This window comes from Rhopalosiphum padi, chromosome 4 (genome assembly GCF_020882245.1).
Source record: "Rhopalosiphum padi isolate XX-2018 chromosome 4, ASM2088224v1, whole genome shotgun sequence".
NCBI classification, from domain to species: Eukaryota; Metazoa; Arthropoda; class Insecta; order Hemiptera; family Aphididae; genus Rhopalosiphum; species Rhopalosiphum padi.
The window spans coordinates 1,581,944-1,600,181 of record NC_083600.1 but is presented as its reverse complement, the minus strand read 5'-3'; the positions used below and the strand labels follow the sequence as shown (position 1 = coordinate 1,600,181).

General features: G+C 26.5%; 2 protein-coding genes across 3 annotated transcripts; both read left to right on the top strand.

Annotated features, from left to right (window-relative positions):
* The first annotated feature begins 422 nt into the window (after positions 1-422).
* Positions 423-7,646, top strand: LOC132930922 (Golgi to ER traffic protein 4 homolog). 2 transcript variants are annotated; one of them, XM_060997042.1, is made up of 9 exons: positions 423-439; positions 654-910; positions 1,041-1,119; positions 1,180-1,274; positions 1,333-1,478; positions 1,549-1,687; positions 1,754-1,894; positions 1,976-2,130; positions 7,032-7,646. In XM_060997042.1, the coding sequence occupies exons 2-9, from the start codon at positions 792-794 to the stop codon at positions 7,124-7,126; spliced, it is 969 nt and encodes a 322-aa protein (XP_060853025.1). In that variant the 5' UTR covers positions 423-439; positions 654-791; the 3' UTR covers positions 7,127-7,646. The 2 variants fall into 2 exon arrangements, with proteins under 2 accessions (XP_060853025.1, XP_060853024.1); XM_060997041.1 differs by having other exon boundaries at positions 433-573.
* Positions 7,647-7,767: 121 nt separating this feature from the next.
* LOC132930917 (collagen alpha-1(IX) chain-like) lies at positions 7,768-18,203 on the top strand. Its single transcript, XM_060997037.1, has 17 exons — positions 7,768-7,923; positions 9,640-9,713; positions 9,959-10,003; positions 11,320-11,554; positions 14,046-14,262; positions 14,721-14,888; positions 14,943-15,017; positions 15,076-15,276; positions 15,395-15,475; positions 15,542-15,637; positions 15,831-15,893; positions 16,224-16,278; positions 17,167-17,268; positions 17,333-17,410; positions 17,524-17,619; positions 17,681-17,734; positions 17,864-18,203. The coding sequence occupies exons 1-17, from the start codon at positions 7,907-7,909 to the stop codon at positions 17,980-17,982; spliced, it is 1,776 nt and encodes a 591-aa protein (XP_060853020.1). The 5' UTR covers positions 7,768-7,906; the 3' UTR covers positions 17,983-18,203.
* The last annotated feature ends 35 nt before the right edge of the window (positions 18,204-18,238 follow it).

Here is an 18,238-nt window from a genome sequence, read left to right as displayed (position 1 = left end):
TAGGTACGTCATTATCTATAATCTATATGATCTAAGCGTTGGGCAGTGAACGTGATAATATATAACTTACTAGTGAAGACGTGAGCAGAAATACTCAAATACAAATAATGTAATGGTTTAAACCAGGAATTAAAATATGTGTTTTGGTGTAATTTTATTAGTTTTTGAAATAATTTAAAATTAATAATTATTATTTATTATTGACTATTGTGGAATGTCGACAACTAGAACATATAGAAAGCGCGGCTTAATTATTGTGATTTGTGAAGCGCTAGTATAGACATAAACATAAGTCTATAGACTAAAATATAGTGTTGGTAATCGACATCGGCTAACCAATGACGTGCGGATATCTGTAGACATAGATCTGTTCCAAAATGTCAGACTTCTAATCGCTGTTATCACAGAGACACTGTCGTGCTATCAGTTCTACGGCTGCGTAAGACTACTTTACTTATTACTCACCAACATTATTAGGAAAACGAAAAAGAAAAAGGACAATAAATTGTATCATGTGTGTGTTTATAATTTAGTATTCTGTTCCTGCCATAATATTATATTATATGTTTAATGGTATATGATTATAAATTAATTACAAAGTAAACGTGTAAAACTCTGACGTGATTATTCATACCGTTTAAAAATGCTCGTAGTTGCCGACCTCTGCCTCGCACTGAAATTCTATTAAAATATCGATTGAGTACATCAGTGTTGCGGCGGAAACCGAGAACCCTTCGTGTTATACTTACTTATACGCGCTTGGCACATATAAGCACAAACACACACACAAAATGATGGTCAGATCGGATCCAAATAGCATGGTCAATCGCGTGCGCAGGACTCTGAACAACGCGATCAGGGATGAGAATTTCTACATGGCTCATCAATTATACAAATCGCTCTATTCCAGGTACGTTACAAAGGAGAAATAATAATAATATTGATTACTATTTTTCAAAATGGTGCTTCAAATGTCTAACTGTATATTGATTGTCTCTTCTTATAATGTCATTACCGATCGTATTATTGTATGCTTGCAGATATATAAGCATGCAAAACAAAAACGCTGCCATAATGACCCTGCAGGAAGGAATTATTGTCTTATATGATAATAATCAAGTAATTATTATACAATGATTCAATAAAAATCGTTAATACATTTGTATATACATATTTTAGATTAGCATTGCAACTGATTTAGCACAATTATTTGCGAAATCTTTGTCAGCACAACACATCATTCCTTCTGAAAATATGTTTGATTTCATAAGAGAGTAAGTTTATAACATCGCTTTTTGAAACATATGTGCTTAAATTGTTATTTTTATTTAGTATATTTAGCAAGTTTGGCCCATCATTATCTGCAGAACGAGATTCCATGTTGAATCCAATCATACAGTGGACAATTGAACATTGTCCAGAATACTCAATGGGACATCCGGGTTTACATAAACGTATAGGATATATCTATTGGTCAGGTAGTTGGTCATACATTTTAATACAGTATTATGTTTTAAAAATTAAAATATGAAATGTATATACATTTAGAGGCTAACTTTGCGTTAGCTCAACATCATTATTTGAGATCAACAGATGGTTTAGCATTCGCAGCTATGTTGGTAGAAATGCATAAGACACGGGGACTAAAATATGAAGTTGATTTATTTATTACACAAGTTGTACTGCAGTATGTATTTAAAAAATCCTATAAAAAAATAAATATAGATATTTATATTTCTTTAATTTAATTTAGAGGGTTGTGTATGCGTAACATATCAATGGCACAGTCAACATTTCAGTCATATACTAAGTTACATCCTGCTATAAATGATGAACCACCTTACATTTTGCCGTTACTCAATTTCATATGTTATTTACTAAAAATATTAGATGGGTAAGTAACTAGCTATTTTGTTTTGTAGTTGGTTAGTAACTAATTACTTTGATATTTATATGCATTATAATTTATATTTAGTGGAAAACTAAAAACTTATATAGTACTTTGTGAGCAATATCAATCATCTTTGACCAGAGATCCGAGCTACACTGAATATTTGGATAAAATTGGGCAACTTTTCTTCCACGTTAAGCCATTTGAAAGGAGACCTAGACAACAACATGGATTTTTAGGTTGGTGTATCTATAATAGTATTAGTTTAGTATTATTTAAATATATTGTATTTATCATTTTATATTTTATATATTTTAAGAGGACGCCATACCCGCAAGTGTTGTCTCTGTCTTACTAATGTACATCATAACAAATTTACATTCAGTAAAACACATTTTGTGATGTTAGTTTTAATATTAGGGTAAATTTACCTAGTATCAAATTTAAAGGTAATAATATTATCTAAAACATGACATGCTTTTATTGATATTATAATTTTAAAGTGAGTTATGAACATTTTAATGTTGTAATATTTTACATAACTATAACTCACTTTAAAATGATTATATCAATAAAAGCATTTGTCATTTTCTAGATAATATTCTTGCCTTTAAGTTTGATAATAGACAAATTTACTCTTATATTAAAGCTAACATCAAAAAATGTGTTTTTTTGAACGCAAATTTGTTATGATTTATGTTAATAAGACATAGACAACACATATGGTATGGTGTCCTTTTAAGTATAAGTTATAGTACTGGTTTGTTATAGCCCCACCATCCATATAACAATAAATACATTGTATTAATAATGAGTTTATTTATTGATATTAATCTAATCATTTGATGATAGACATATTGATATAATATAAAAAAATTAAAATTAAAAAATGGAATAATAATACTTTTAAAACAATGATAAATTAAAAAATGTATAAAAATGTTTATAATGTTAAAAAATTATGGTTTCTGTGATTCCCAAAATTCTGCTATATCTTTTAAGATGGTGTCAAATAGATCACTATTGTTTAGTTTTGATCACCTCATAAATTCCGCCATGTTAGAGTCTAAAAAATTTCTGTCAGTACCTCTACGTTTTTTGTTGCCTCATGTGGCCAACCCCACATTCTCTCGATATTTTGTATGTGTGCTCCTGAGTTAGGGTCTACGAAATCATACCTATTTTTAACTTGATTATGTTGAAATCCATGTTGATCAAATTAGCATAAGCTTTCCGCTGTCAGAAAAATTGTAGAACCATGTCTAATATATTGATTAATGATAGGTATCAATGTAACTTCTGATCTATTTGGCATACTAACTTTGAAACATTCCTTAGTTTTACGGCATATACCACTAAACATTCATTGTTGAGGTAATATACGCCATCCGACGTATGAAAAGACTTTCATTTATTTCAACTATTATACTTGAACCACCTACTTGATTGTTGTTGCTCTCCATGCGCCAAACACAAACTCTCATAAATAGTTGTTCTAATCGACTACCACATTTTTTCTAATACCCAATTCACGTTTGCAATATGTCACTGAAGTTAAGTTCATGAGCCAAAGAGTATAAAAAATATATAATACTATTTATTGGTCATCTAGAACCGTTCAACCAATTATTTTCTCTAAAATCTTTCTCTTTGCGACAATCTCTTCGTTGACATCGCCATCTCGACCCTTTTATAAACATTTTGTGGCAATTTTCAAATGTATTTGTCATTTCAATAATACTTTTGGACTGGAGAAATTTAATTCCGGCATTTATATCGGGCACTTGGGTTAAAAAATCTTTAAAATTAATTTTAACGATAATATATGAAACGATATATGATATACAAACAAATACGTATTGTGATGTTTGTTTGGTATATTGGGTTATTATAGGTATAATTGATTATTACTTATTAGGTAGGTACCTAAAAGTAATGGTATGTATTTTCCTTCAAATTATAAACATTTTTATACATTTTTTAATTTATCATTGTCTTAAAAGTATTATTATTCCATGTATCAAATTTAATTTTTTTAATATTATATCAATATATCTATCATCTAATTATTAGATTAATATCAATAAATAAACTCATTATTTTGTATTTATTGTTATATGGGTGGTGGCAGGGCTATAACAAACCAGTACCTAAGTTATTTTTATTTAGTTATTTCTATAAATATTCTGTTTAAAAAATATTGTTTTAATTTTTGTTGGGAATTAAAATTCTCTTTTAGCTTTTAGAATAATGTACATATTGTATAATACAGTAGAGCTTTGATAGTTCGGATGAACTCAAACCAAGTGTCGTTTGGATTATTGGAGGGTTTTTTTATTACCTACTCAAATGATTAAGACATTTTGTTATGCTACATTTATTTATTGAATTTACTTAATTACAAAAAAAAAATATTACAAGTACAGGATTTAACATTTATAACATACTCACATTTTATGTATTAACAAAAAAACTCGTTATTTCTTTTTGAGTAGTAAATTTTACAAGATAGAAGTGAATGAAATGACGAGAAATTTCTTATTGCCAATAAAATAATGAAATAATAAATTAGATTCTGGAATTCCAAAAAATTCACCTATTACTGTTTATATTTTAAACTGTCATCATTAATTGACAATGGAATTTATTAATCAAGAATATTTATGATAATATATGTTTACAGATATGTTAACAGTGGCATGTTTATAATTTTTAATAATTGGAACCATGAGTAGCGTTTTAGATCTATGCAAATGGTCAAACCATAAGTATAATTTATTTTTGGGAAAGGAAGACTAAGCGCTCCTACATTTTTAATAGCTTTAAAAAAATTGTATTGGTTTTATTATGTTATAGACATTTGAATACTTTTATTTCTAAGATTTTGTTTGATTTTTAATAAAAATGAAATTTTGTATTAGTAATAACTAGGACTCGGATTTTGTAGCAAAATAAATCCTTAAAAAAGCATTTTAAGTAAACAAGAAAAGCAAAAAAAAAAAATATTTCTTAAATTTAATTCTTAAAAAACAAATTTAAATTACACATAAAATTAAATATTAAAAAAGGAATTTACGACCATATATTTAGTCGAGTACTTTCATTAAAATTCATCCTATTGGATGCTAATGTATTTTTATACATAGAAAAAGACCTATCCATATCAACCGATGTAATCGGTGCATATTTCATATAAACTAAATCATTTAAATTATATTGTTCCACATTAATATTTAGTGCAGTGCCATTATGAATACTTTTGATTTTTTGAAGTTCTACCCATCCATTATTTTTTGAAAAAACATGATTGCACTTTTCTAAAATCAATTTTGCTACTTCACCATTATCTTTTCCTCTAACTTATGTTTTCTTCTAACAGTTCTAATACAGTAACTATATTTTTTGCCAATGGTTTGCCTAAAAAAAAATAATATATAAATACAAATACTTAAAATAAAAAATACCTTTTTATTAATTTTTGTAATTGCATGTGGTATAAATCCAAAATTTGTTATACCGGTTAACTAAAGTATTAGAGCGTACTATAAAGATACTTAGATATAATTCAGATAATTTTCCCTTTCCTTAAGTTGTAAATACAACTGTAATTACAATCATTAAATTGCAGATAAAATTATAGAATTTCTGCACAATAACGATAATTATTTTATCAATCATCTATTTATTATTGGTTTTTTCACTGGTTTTATAATTCCTGGCGATAATAATATAGTCCAAGTATAATATAAATAGAAATAAGTTAAATTTTCAAGAAAAATATGTAAAAATTAAGAAAAAAGAACCAAATAGGGGAAAAAACCAAAAAAAAATTATTTCATTGAAACCAGAATGATTCAAGACATATTTATATACAAGAATTATCTTTCTATCACATTCCCTTCAAAAGAAGCAATTTCTACAAAATACGAGCCCTAGTAATAACAGACAAAGACTTTATAGTATGATAGGTATATTAACGATCATTTTATTATAAATAATCATAATATTTTGTATATGGTGGAATGGGGGGAAGCCTCCCACAGATCACTTTGATCGAATAATTGATTCATTTAATGGATAAATCATGTTTAATAGATTGTTAGATCGTTTTTGATTTATTAATAATTGTTTATAATTTATATAATATAAAAAAGACATTTTTTTGATAAAATACATATTACATATTGTCAGGTCATCAGAATTTTGATCAAGGGAATGTTACTACTTTTAAAACTTGTCTTTATTCTTTATGATTCATTTTTAATTTAATAAATGAATTTGTAAATATACTTTCTTTTTAAAATGTTACATTATTAACATCTGTTTCTTTATATAATATAAAAATGGTAGTATATTTTCTCTTTGCATTACTCATTTTTTCAAAATGTTCAAATTAGTAAAAAAAAAATGCAGTAAAGAGGTGTTTATAATAAACTAGTTGCAGTAAGACTATAATAACTGCTATAAAAGTTTACTTTAAACTTTTAAATTATCCAGTAAGTATTTATCTACCGATTTGATCACTACACTTACAGCAAAAAGGCAATAACTAACTATCTGATTGATAGACAATAGTTATGCATGAAAATATGTTGGAAAATGTATTTAACTATCAACCTCTAATTAAAAAAGCTATATTTGCGACTGAAGCCAAATTATAATATTCCATTCTATGGCCCAAATTTAGATTGTTCAAGGATGTCTTGCACTTCCGATATCATGCCTATTATGTAAGAGCCTACCCAGTTTTTTAAATGTATTTAAGTTGATAATAAATAGGTAAATTAATAATTTGTTGAAAAATGTATATGTAGAGCATTAATAAATAGTTTTGTTTAGTAATTTGTGTTGTAGGTTATGCTATCTAATTCGATCTATTTGGCTAAAAAATAAAAAATATATTTTTTCTATAATAATTATAATAGATAGAGGCATCAAGCCCACATCAATTTAGACAAAAACTATAAATTAACAAGTAATTTAAAATCTGTATCTATTTTATTGTAGCTACAAATTTGTATTCCTTATTTTTTTTAGTCAATGTAAATTTATTTTTGTTTAATTATAAGCAGTGAATAAATATTATTATACTTAAATAAAATCCTCATACATTAATAAAAACTTTATTATTAATTTTCAGGTAATTTGATCAGTACATTGATGGGCGACTGTGATCGTGATGGAGAACCACGTCCATCATCCTCGCGTCCAATTAATGTAGAACCTCTTGATTAACTCACATTGATTTAATAAAAAATAATCTTTTTTCTTTTAAAACACCGGGTTTAATTTATATTAAAAAAAAAAAAATAATAATAAAATAATTTAACTAAATATTATATATAGCAATTTATTTGTGTTTTCTTTCTAATTATTATTATATTTTTTAAATACAATTTGTAAAATCCATAATCTCAAAAAAAAAAAAAAACATTAATTTATATGTTTTATTGATGTTTAAAGATTTTAAACTTAATAATGTATATAATTGTACTAATGTATACATTTGTTTTGTTTAATTTAACATAATCTGCAATCATAAATTTTTAACTTGTTTTTTGCTTATCTTTGAGGATAGCTACAATTATAGTTCTTTAAAAAATGTACACTAAACATTTTAAATGCTTATGTATTAAAATATAGTTTACTAAATGTTTCTTAGTATGTATTTATAAATCTATTTTAAAACTTATACTATAATCATACTATGTGTATATACTTATAAATAAATTCTTAATATAAATAATATATGTAACAGTGTGTCTGTCTATGCATATGTACATGTAAAATACATGAATAATAAAAAAAAGTATATTAAAAGGATTCAATATAATTAAAAACATTCTATCCCCACTATTTTCTACTAAGTAACCTCATATGATGTCTTGATTCACTTAAATTATCTCACAGTTATGGTTAAGCCATTGACGTGTTTATTCTGATGTTTTATCTTCTAATATTAATGTATATAAAACATACTAGAATTTAGTATTTTTATCATTTTAATCTCATAAGATGATGTACATAAAGGGGTAAGTCCTGTATTTAAATTACTACAATATTTTAATATTTAAGTAACATTTTTTGAGTATGAATAAGTATAAAAAAAAATTGTTATGAAAACTTGTTACTAAATATGAGGATTTTTGTATGAATTAAAAAATATGTTTTTGTTATAATAAAACTAGTATACTGAATAAATTATGGATGAAAAATATAATTTTTAGTATTTTTATGAATATTTTTTGTTACAGTATAGGTAATGCTACTAAGGTGAAATGTAAAATATCAAATTACATTGTCCTTGTATAGTGGTAATAATAAAGAATAATGAAGCTCTATAATGTATATTGTATATATTGTGGTTTAAATGAAATAATTTACAGTATTATATGCATTTTTAATTAGCTAACAGGTATTATTACAGTGCATACTTTTATAGTATGATTTAATCCAAGTAATTTTTTCTCTGGCAATTATTAAATTAAATTCACAAAAATATATTCAGTTTCTTAGAGAAGTATATGAGTACAAAGCTAAAGTAGAATCCAAAATGACGATAAATTATTACTTTCTTTTCCATAAAACAAAATTAGCCGATACCAGTTTCTTACAAAATGTAGTTGTTTTTAATAGTTTCACTTAGATGCCTAGTTTAGTTTTGATTATAATTGTAGTTTTTAAAATTACCTGGATATTTAAAAAAAATATGTCCAAGTTGCAACTATTACGTGTAACTAATCTTCAATCTAGGAACATAAATATAAGAACCAAAAGAACATGGCATAAAAAGATAATTATATCCACATGCTATCTTTGACTTACTACCATATAATATATCAAATATCAAAATGTATGTTCAGCATCAGTAGTTCCAATTTTGTATAGTTAAATTTAATATTAGAATGACCTATTATCAAACTTAAAAGTTAAGACAAGAACATTATTTGTGATCTCTCGATAGTTGATAATGTTTTACAATATTTTATTTTTAAGTTTTATGACTGATAATTTTTAAATATTAATATTTTATATACTCGTATTGGTTTATGATTGAAGATTGTACTATAAATTCTTCAAACTATATACCTATAACAGCATTTTAAATTTTGTGATTGTATTTTGGTTTTGAATATTTACAAATTCCAATGAATTAATTAGAATCAAGAATCAAAATAATAGAATTATCATCATAGGAATAAATTGAGAGGGGGTAGGTTAAAGGCCCCCCAAGTATTTCCTTAACCTCGTAATTCGTACTTAAGTATAATAAATTACGTTAATACATGTTAATTGATATTTCTAGCTCTCCAGATTTTTAACCATATTTACGCCTAAAAGGATCATATATTATATCGTCGTAGAGTAAGGTGATATAAGTATCTTATACTTATTTTAAGTATATACATTTGTATATTTGTTTGAGAATATTAAATTTAAAAAAAATGGTGTGACGAAAATACGAAATTAAAATATAAAATTTTAATTCAATAGTTTGTTTTTTTAAACTGGAATTATTCATCTAATATAATATATTTGGCACAAGACCGAACGTTCTCTAATCCTTCTAAATTTAACACGTCGTTCTCTGGATATTTGTCGAAAGTAATAAACCTATCAAGATGTCACGCTTTAACGGAACTCGTAAATATTACATATTTTAAAGTCTGGTTTATATTGTATATATATTTTATAACTTAAAATATATTTGTGTAGGTTTGTTAATTTTTATTATTATTTTTTTTTAGAAATTATTTAAGATGGACACAAATTGTTTTAATTACAATGATTACTTTTCCAACTGGAATAAACGTTTTAGCAAGTAAGTACTTCGTATATCTATCCATGACTAAACCTAATGATTTTATAGAGAAACGGTTGCAAAGCTATGTAACATACCTACATATATATATATATATATAATATCATAACTAAATAGTATAATTTATATATATGAACATCCATAGCCAATCAGTTATCACTATAAGGATATAAAAAATGGATTTTTATTTTAAAATAAGTTATACTACTTAAAAAATACACGAGTGTAATTTTCTTTGGTTACAGATAATAAACCTCAAACACATTCCGAACGTCCTATTGATTATTCAGGTAAATACCTACACTTTTATCTATTTTATATATGAAGCACATGGGCGTAGCTAGAATTTCAATCCGGGGGGGGGGCAGTGGCATAGCCAATTTTAAATCATTAAAACTCAATTAATAAGGTGTAAGAAATATAATTTAGTTTGAAATGCAAAGGGAGGTCATTTGACCCCCTGTCTCACCCTCGCTACGCCCATGATGAAGCATTAAAGCATTTATAAATGTTTAAATAAACCTAATATATGAAGGGCTACGGGGAAAAACGATAATAGTCAAAAGAAATTTTTTTTCTCATAAAATCTAAAATGTAAATTTAATATTGTTGTTATTCATTATTGTATCTTGTATAACTACAATACTTTTTTTTGAATTATTTCGTATTTGATCTCTTAGTTGTTTTGAGTTCTGAAACTCTAAAATTGCAATACAGAACATTTGAGGAATATTGACTATTATCGTTTTCCCCATATTATAATACCTATAAAATTTGAAATAAATAAAAAAAATGTTCAGGGTTTTTTTTTTAATTTAAGTATACTCAATGATAAATATCTCTACGCCTAAATACAGTACCGCTATTAACTATAATAGGTACCTACTTAGGTATTTTGCTCAAGTCTCTAGCTAGTCCTTACTGTTAAGTAGGATGCCTCGTAGGTCACTAAGACTAGAAAATTTAAACTTCTATTTTATATTACCTATTTATGTTTAAGTGTCCAAGTTCAAAATTAACGTAAAGTTGTTGACATTTTTTTTTATTTTAAACAAACAATCTGTATAAGAGTGTGAAGAGTGAAATAGTAGCAAAGTACAATGGTAGGTATATACATAATTCAGCAGATTGATAATTGAAACATTTGAAACGACTAAATATTGAAAATATTATATTTTATTTGTTGATATTATAAGCTTCGGAGAGTATATTATAGCAAAATGAAGCTAAGGCTAGCGTGAACCTATGATAGAAATGTTTTGTCTTTTCTTGATTATCCTAATTGAAAGATAAATAAATAAAATAATATACAATGATATAAAAGTTTTAGCCACATCTAACTACCATGTTGATAACTAGGTATAGGTACCTATTTCATTCAACGGTTAATGCGGTACACGTAATGTAGAATATCATTTTTCAAAAATAAATATATAAATATTGAGTTATGTATTCTTTATGTAAACGCCATTGACCTATACAAATAATGCTATAAACATGTGCATAGAATATACATCTGTTACAATCATCATTTACATGATATTATCCTATTAAATATTATTTATTATGAGTGTACGCGCCGTATAAATGGTAATGTGCTGTGTAGATTATGATGAGAACGGCACCAGTAAGCCCGTTAAAGATCAAGCATCGATGCAGGTGCCGTGTGGGGACTTCCGGCCGGGCGAGGACGATCTACAAATAATCGATTTCATTAGAAAATTTGGGTTGGATTCGGCAGAAGAAATATATAGAAAAAACGTAATCAAAGTGACAGGATCTAACCGTTTTCAGACTGCTTATAGGGTGGAAAAAACAGCTCGTTTAATTTTGCCCACAAGGTATGTAACACAGGAATCAATTATTGTAGAGATTTGACAGTATGTACTGTATTGTGCTGTCTACTAAATAGCTACTAAGTAATATAATTGTAATAACATAGGAGAATGATTTATATGTTATATAGTTATATGAGTTAATAGACTTATGTCGGGTTGCATAAAATCATTCTTTAAATTTATTTAATAAACGGTTTTATCGAACCATTAAATATTTTTATTGAGCCATTTAGGTTGCACAAAAAATTGAATGAAAATGTATGGGTTTTAAATATGATATTACAAGGTTTATGTTTAAGTTTGAGCTTGTAGCTTACCACAACTCACAAGAAAAGTGATGGAAATTTTATTACTCTATAGCCGTATTAATTTGAATAATAGGTAGGTAAAAGCGCAAATTAACAAAAAGTTTAATGACTGACTAAAATTTAATAAGCCTAAATCGGACCTTAAGTTTAATTAACTAGTACCTATTGTACCTAATCGATGCCAGGATTGATCGTTTGTAATGACTAAACGCTATTGTACGTTTGATAAACGTTCAGTGGACGAATAACTTTTTATTCATTCAATGATACAATGGCGTGGCTATTGATTCATTAGGTAATACTATTTGTTGAACATTCATGCGGCCCGGAATAAATAATATATTAAACGCAGTTTACAGTGGACTACTATTAAATAGTGATACCTACTGGCAAGGGCGCAATTTCAATGAAAAAACTGAGGGTACTAAAGCTCCTCTATCTTTTTTTATAATGTTATCTTGAGGTTATGGATACCTCTTACTATTAAAATCTAAATTAACAGAAACAATTTGCTGGTGCTAATTTCAAAATTGGGGGTGCTAAGCACACCCAAACCCTCCTCAAATCGCGCCTATGCCAACTGGCTTCTATATATAGAAATTAGAAAGTGGTAGTTGGTACTAATAAATAATAGGTAATATTATTATTATTATAATATTACACTGCATTGGCCCAACTTATAACTAAAGAGTTGGTTGTCTAGTATCCTGGTTTAATATTACATAATATCGTCATTGGCTATATTAAATTGTTTTTTCGGTTACCTATAGCTATTTATAGTTCTCTAATTTACTAATTTAGTATTATTACTGTTTATTACTTAGGTACGTTATTCATTTAAGCGGTCTAAAGCCCAATAACTTAAATAACCATAATAAAAAGTTGATGTTAAATAGAAAGAAAATATAATACAGATGAAGACATTTTCGTTTTATAGTACCTTGGTACCTAATAAATTTTATAAAATTTTGCAATATTGTTACTTTTTCAGCTAAAGTATATGACAAGTTGTCACTCCTTAAGTCTATATGCTATATGCAGCTTCTGTTGCCAAAGTTTTGGTTGGGGGATTGGCCTGCTAATCCCTGGAGAGGGAGTAATTAAGGAACATTTTCATTTGCACCCTAATATATAGTATTACTAGTATTAGTGTTTTTAACCAAATGTAGGTACAGTACTACATTGGCGTGTCCAGCATAAAATAAATAATTGGGTAGGCTCGTTTTGTTTTGTAGTACCTAGGTATAGTGTAGTGTATAAGTGTGTTAATAACTATTGTCTATTAAGGAAGATTTATCCTATCACATGGGACATGGGCATGATATTAATATTCAATACTAAATATTAATAATTTTATTTTTATTTGTGATAAAAAAAAACCAAACAGTAAAATAAAATTTGTAAAAGCCTGAGCCCAATAGGTACATATATTAGTAGTTAGTATACTACCTACCAAAATGTATAAATATGTATACAATTACAATTATTAATACATTTATTCCTAAAATTGATTGACATATTTAGTTATAAAAAATTCATTAGAGTATTACAATTTTTATTTTTATTTAAAAAAAAAAGTGCGCACAATGCTCATTTGTTTTTATAGATTGCAAAATTATGGCCTGTAAATTTCTTTTGGACCAATATTAGTTTAGACAAATTCTATGATAGTAAATTACTTATATATTTATAACTCAAAATCTGAAATAGGTATTTATTTAAAACAATCTTTTTCACTTGGATTTTTACCTTCAAAAAATGTAGGCGATGCATTTGCTTATTTAATAGAAAATAGTCCTGCTGCAGCATGAACAATTATATATCATCTATTTCCATCGATTTTAGGGGTAAATGAAACACGTAGTTATGCTTATTTGTTTATGTAAATTAGCAATGTTTATGTAATTTGTGGAATTTTTGAAATATAAAAAGATAAAAGTGGGTAAACGGGCAGTTGGGTTATGCACTTGCGCTCTAGGTGTCTAATGCGAAGCGCCGCGGAAGTAGGTAATGCGAAAGCTGTTCCCGCGGCGTCGTTCGTTATAAACTGAAAAAAATGTGTATAATGCAATATGTGAATACTATGAACAGTATGAACGATAGAGTAGGTAATATTAATTATTATTTTGATAGACTATATTAGTAACTACACAGAAATGTTAATCCTGTTTTATTTGTGTTTATAGAAATGTATTTCCGTTGGGCATACCACAACAATTTTCTTTTATTGCTACCTACAGTTCAAAATTGGTGTCTAAAACACAATGGCATATACTTAAGATTGTTGATTATCAAAATAATACTAATTTACAAATCTCACTGAATCAAGTTTTAGGGACTGTAGAGTTCTCAATTGTTAATTATGATGGGTACTTACAAACTGTTAAATTTGAAGCAAGCTATGTAAGTTGATTTAATATTGTATAATTTAACAATTAATTTACATACTACTTGCTTTTTTTAACTTATTAGTTATTAATCATTATATATTTACGGAAGTACTAGCATTTTGGGTAATAATAATATCTAAATTAGTACATATTAATTTATGTTAATAGGTATTTAGATTATAAACAAAGCTCATTTGGTAATAACTAATAATCTATTAAATATGCTTTGTTTTGAGTTTAATTATAAAATATATTTTCTCAAAGTTATACATATTATTATTATTATTATAATTTTATTTTATACTGTATTACCTATAAAATGAAAAGTTCAGCAGAGTTTTATTTTTCACATTTAAATACTTTTTTATTTTTTATTTATTATTACCTTGGTTAAAAAAAAATATTTATAAATTAAAAAAATAAATTAATTTACCACAAGATAATTAAATACAACCTTTTTGAACTTTTTAGATTTTTGATAGAAACTGGCACAAATTACATTTTGGAGTATTTTATGATAGAGTAGTTCTTTACATAGACTGTAAACAAGTTGGTGTTAAAATGTTGGAATCTAGAGGTACAGTGGATATATTTGGTAATACAGCTTTAGTGACAAATATTGATTACCAAGGAGCACCAGTAAGTTGCATTAAAAATTATAATTAATTTCAGTTTATAATTTAGTTAATTTAGGTGGATGTACAATGGATAACATTAAGTTGTGATCCAACAAAACCTCAACGGGAAGGATGCACAGAATTGTATCTAGTAATAATTGAAAATAATTTTTTATGTATTTCTTAATTAACTTAAAACTATCATAAAGATAGGAGAAGAAACTGTACAAATTCAACAGCCAATTGCAGCTACTACTGGAAGTAATTGTCCTAACCGAGAAAATCAATGTGCCAACAGACATCCACCAATTATAAATCAAAATAAACAGGGACCTCAAGGACAAGAAGGGCCACGAGGACTAACAGGTCCACAAGGCCCTCCAGGTCCTCAAGGAATTCCAGGAGTGGAAGTAATAAAAATATTTTTTAGTTATATTTATTAATTTGTATATAGTTATATTATAACTTATAGGTTATTAATTTATTATTCTTCAATTTATAAATATATTATATAAAATTTGTTTAAAGGGTCCACGAGGATATCCGGGTTTACCTGGTACGCCAGGTATACCAGCATTGCCTGCTTTACGTGGAGAAAAAGGAGAACAAGTAAATACTGACTTATCAAAATTACAGTATATAGTATAATATTCACTTATATCAAAATAATTATAGGGAGAACCTGGAAATCCTGGTAATAAAGGAGAACCTGGACTTCCTGGAACTATTACTTATATTCCAGCTCAACAAGAAACGCAATATATAAGACCAGTAAGTAATTATTTACTAAAAAAAAAATTCTTTCATTTCTTCATTCAGAATTATTTTTTGTATGCAATGATTTATCATTGAATTCAAGTTAAACATATACATTATAGTGACAAGATACACTTGACACTTACTGTACAGCTGAGTAACTATTTCCTCTATTTTTAAATAATGTTGTTCAAATATATTTCCACAGGGAACAGTTGGCATACCAGGCGAAAAGGGAGAACGAGGAGAACCTGGATTGCCAGGTTATTCAGTATGTTATTTATTAATAATTCCTAATCATTTTATCAGTGTTGTAAAGAATAGTTAATTAAAAAAATATATATTTCAAATAATCAAAATGTTTAACTTAATTAATTGGAGAATAAACATGAATATTTATTGTAAATAAAATAGATATTAAATACTCAAAGTAAATTAAAAAAAAAAAAAAATCATAACTTGTATATTAATTTGCATTGAATATTTGTTTTAACACTCTTACTCAAATACATAATAAACTAATAACTTTACAACACTATACAAAAGTATAATATCTAATATAATTGCACACTGACAATTTTTATTATTTTTTTTTTATTAGGGAAATAGTTTTAGTGAAAATGAGATTAAAGAAATGTGTAAATCAATTCTGAAAGGTAAATTTATTATTTTTCAATCTATATCATGAATTAGATCGTAATTGATATAATCACTGATGAGTAGGGTTCAGATTTAAAAGCAATATAATTAATAAAAAAAATCAATTACAAAATTTATTAAAAATTAAATAGTTTGTATATTGTATATTTTAACTAGTTTGTATTAAAAAATAAATGTGGACTGACGAATAATTTTGAATCTAGTATCAACACATTATGAACATATTTTAATCTATATATGGGTAGTATGGGTACTTTTAGAAACGTTAAATTAACTGTCCTTACCAAATACTCGATAAACTATTTAGCGATATCAATAAATATTACCGATAATAAAACTCATTAAAAATAATTGACTTACGACAATGCACACAATAAGGCATGTCATTTATAAAACTATCAAATTAAACACAAAAAAAAATATATTTGTCTTCAATATTAAATGATATACATTTTTATACAAAAATTATTTTTCTATTATTATTATTATTAAAAAAAAAAGGCTTTTGCCTTCAAATCCAAACTTTACTGATGAGTTATCACTTAGATAGTACTAAAAATATATTAGTGCCATCTTAAATATTGAGATATTTGTATTAAAATAATATGCTTTACAATAATAATTGGATATAATCTATATCCAATACATTAAAAATCAAAATGAAGTTAAAGAAATTCATGTAAAAAAAAAAAATTTCCTTAGTTTTGTAAATTTAAAAATTACCTTCAATAATTTTATAAAAAGAGATCTATCATAGAAAATTTACTTAGTTCTTTACATATATTTAAAGCAATATTCATTCTAGAATTTACTCTCTACAATGCCTTACTCCGATCATACTTTTAATGTACAAGTTTTAATAATATTTTGATTATCATTCTTAGAACAGTTATCTGAACTCACAAACACCTTTGTCGGTCCACCTGGGCCTCCAGGACGATCAATTATAGGTAAACCTGGTCCACCGGGTATCCAGGGTCCCCCAGGTAATTTTATAATAAAAAAGTTTGTTAAAAGTTTATAAAATAAACTAATTTTTGTTATTTTTAGGAGAGCCTGGATCACCAGGTTTAGGAATGCCAGGCGAAAGAGGTTTTCCAGGATCCCCTGGTATACAAGGGTCAACTGGTAAGTTTTAATTGATACCTATATTATATTGAATGTAATAAAAATGTATTCTGTTAAGTTATTTACTTATAAATCATTATTTTATTGTAATACTGTTGAATTTTTAATGGTAGGTCCAGAAGGGCCAGTTGGACCAAAAGGAGATAAAGGAGATCGTGGAACTGAAGCAGTTGCGTATGAAGGGCCACCTGGACCCCCGGGTCAACCAGGTTTATATTTAATAAATATTTAGCCTAAAATTGTTTGCAATTTATTACAATTAATTTTTAGGTTCAAGTGGAGCAAAAGGTAGACCAGGAGATAGAGGTGAACCAGGAAGACCAGGTATGTATTATATTTAATATTAAGGTGATCAATATTTTTTCAATATGAATTAATTGCAAAAAAAGTATTTTTTTTTCTATACGAGCAACTAATTTAGACTTTAATTAATTACTTAAATTTTCTCATCAGGTCCAATTGGTCCAAATGGTTATCCTGGCCCACAAGGTTCGCCAGGATATTGTGAAATGTGTAATAATGTCTACTATGCAGGTAGACCACCAGCAGTCGGAAATTTCAAAGGACCTTGAATTACACATGCAAATATATACAATATACTTTATATTACATTATACATTACTTATAAACCTTTACTAATAAAGACTTATTAAAAAATATAATAAGTATTTTCAATAACATTAAAATACAATAACAGTGAATTCCTAGTATAATTCAGTTCACATTGTTAGGCTAATGCACAAAGGATTTTGAGTTTCAAAATATATGCAATAATTATTATATTATCTATTAAGATTTTTACTGTTTATTTTTGATTATTTAGCTAGA

Coding starts and splice junctions, on each gene's coding strand:
- LOC132930917 (XM_060997037.1), top strand. Junction 14,889..14,942: donor TTGATTACCAAGGAGCACCA/GTAAGTTGCATT, acceptor TAGTTAATTTAG/GTGGATGTACAATGGATAAC. Junction 15,894..16,223: donor CTGGATTGCCAGGTTATTCA/GTATGTTATTTA, acceptor TTTTTTTATTAG/GGAAATAGTTTTAGTGAAAA.
- LOC132930922 (XM_060997042.1), top strand. CDS start 792: ATGATGGTCAGATCGGATCCAAATAGCATGGTCAATCGCGTGCGCAGG. Junction 1,275..1,332: donor ATGTTTGATTTCATAAGAGA/GTAAGTTTATAA, acceptor ATTTTTATTTAG/TATATTTAGCAAGTTTGGCC. Junction 1,895..1,975: donor TTACTAAAAATATTAGATGG/GTAAGTAACTAG, acceptor ATTTATATTTAG/TGGAAAACTAAAAACTTATA.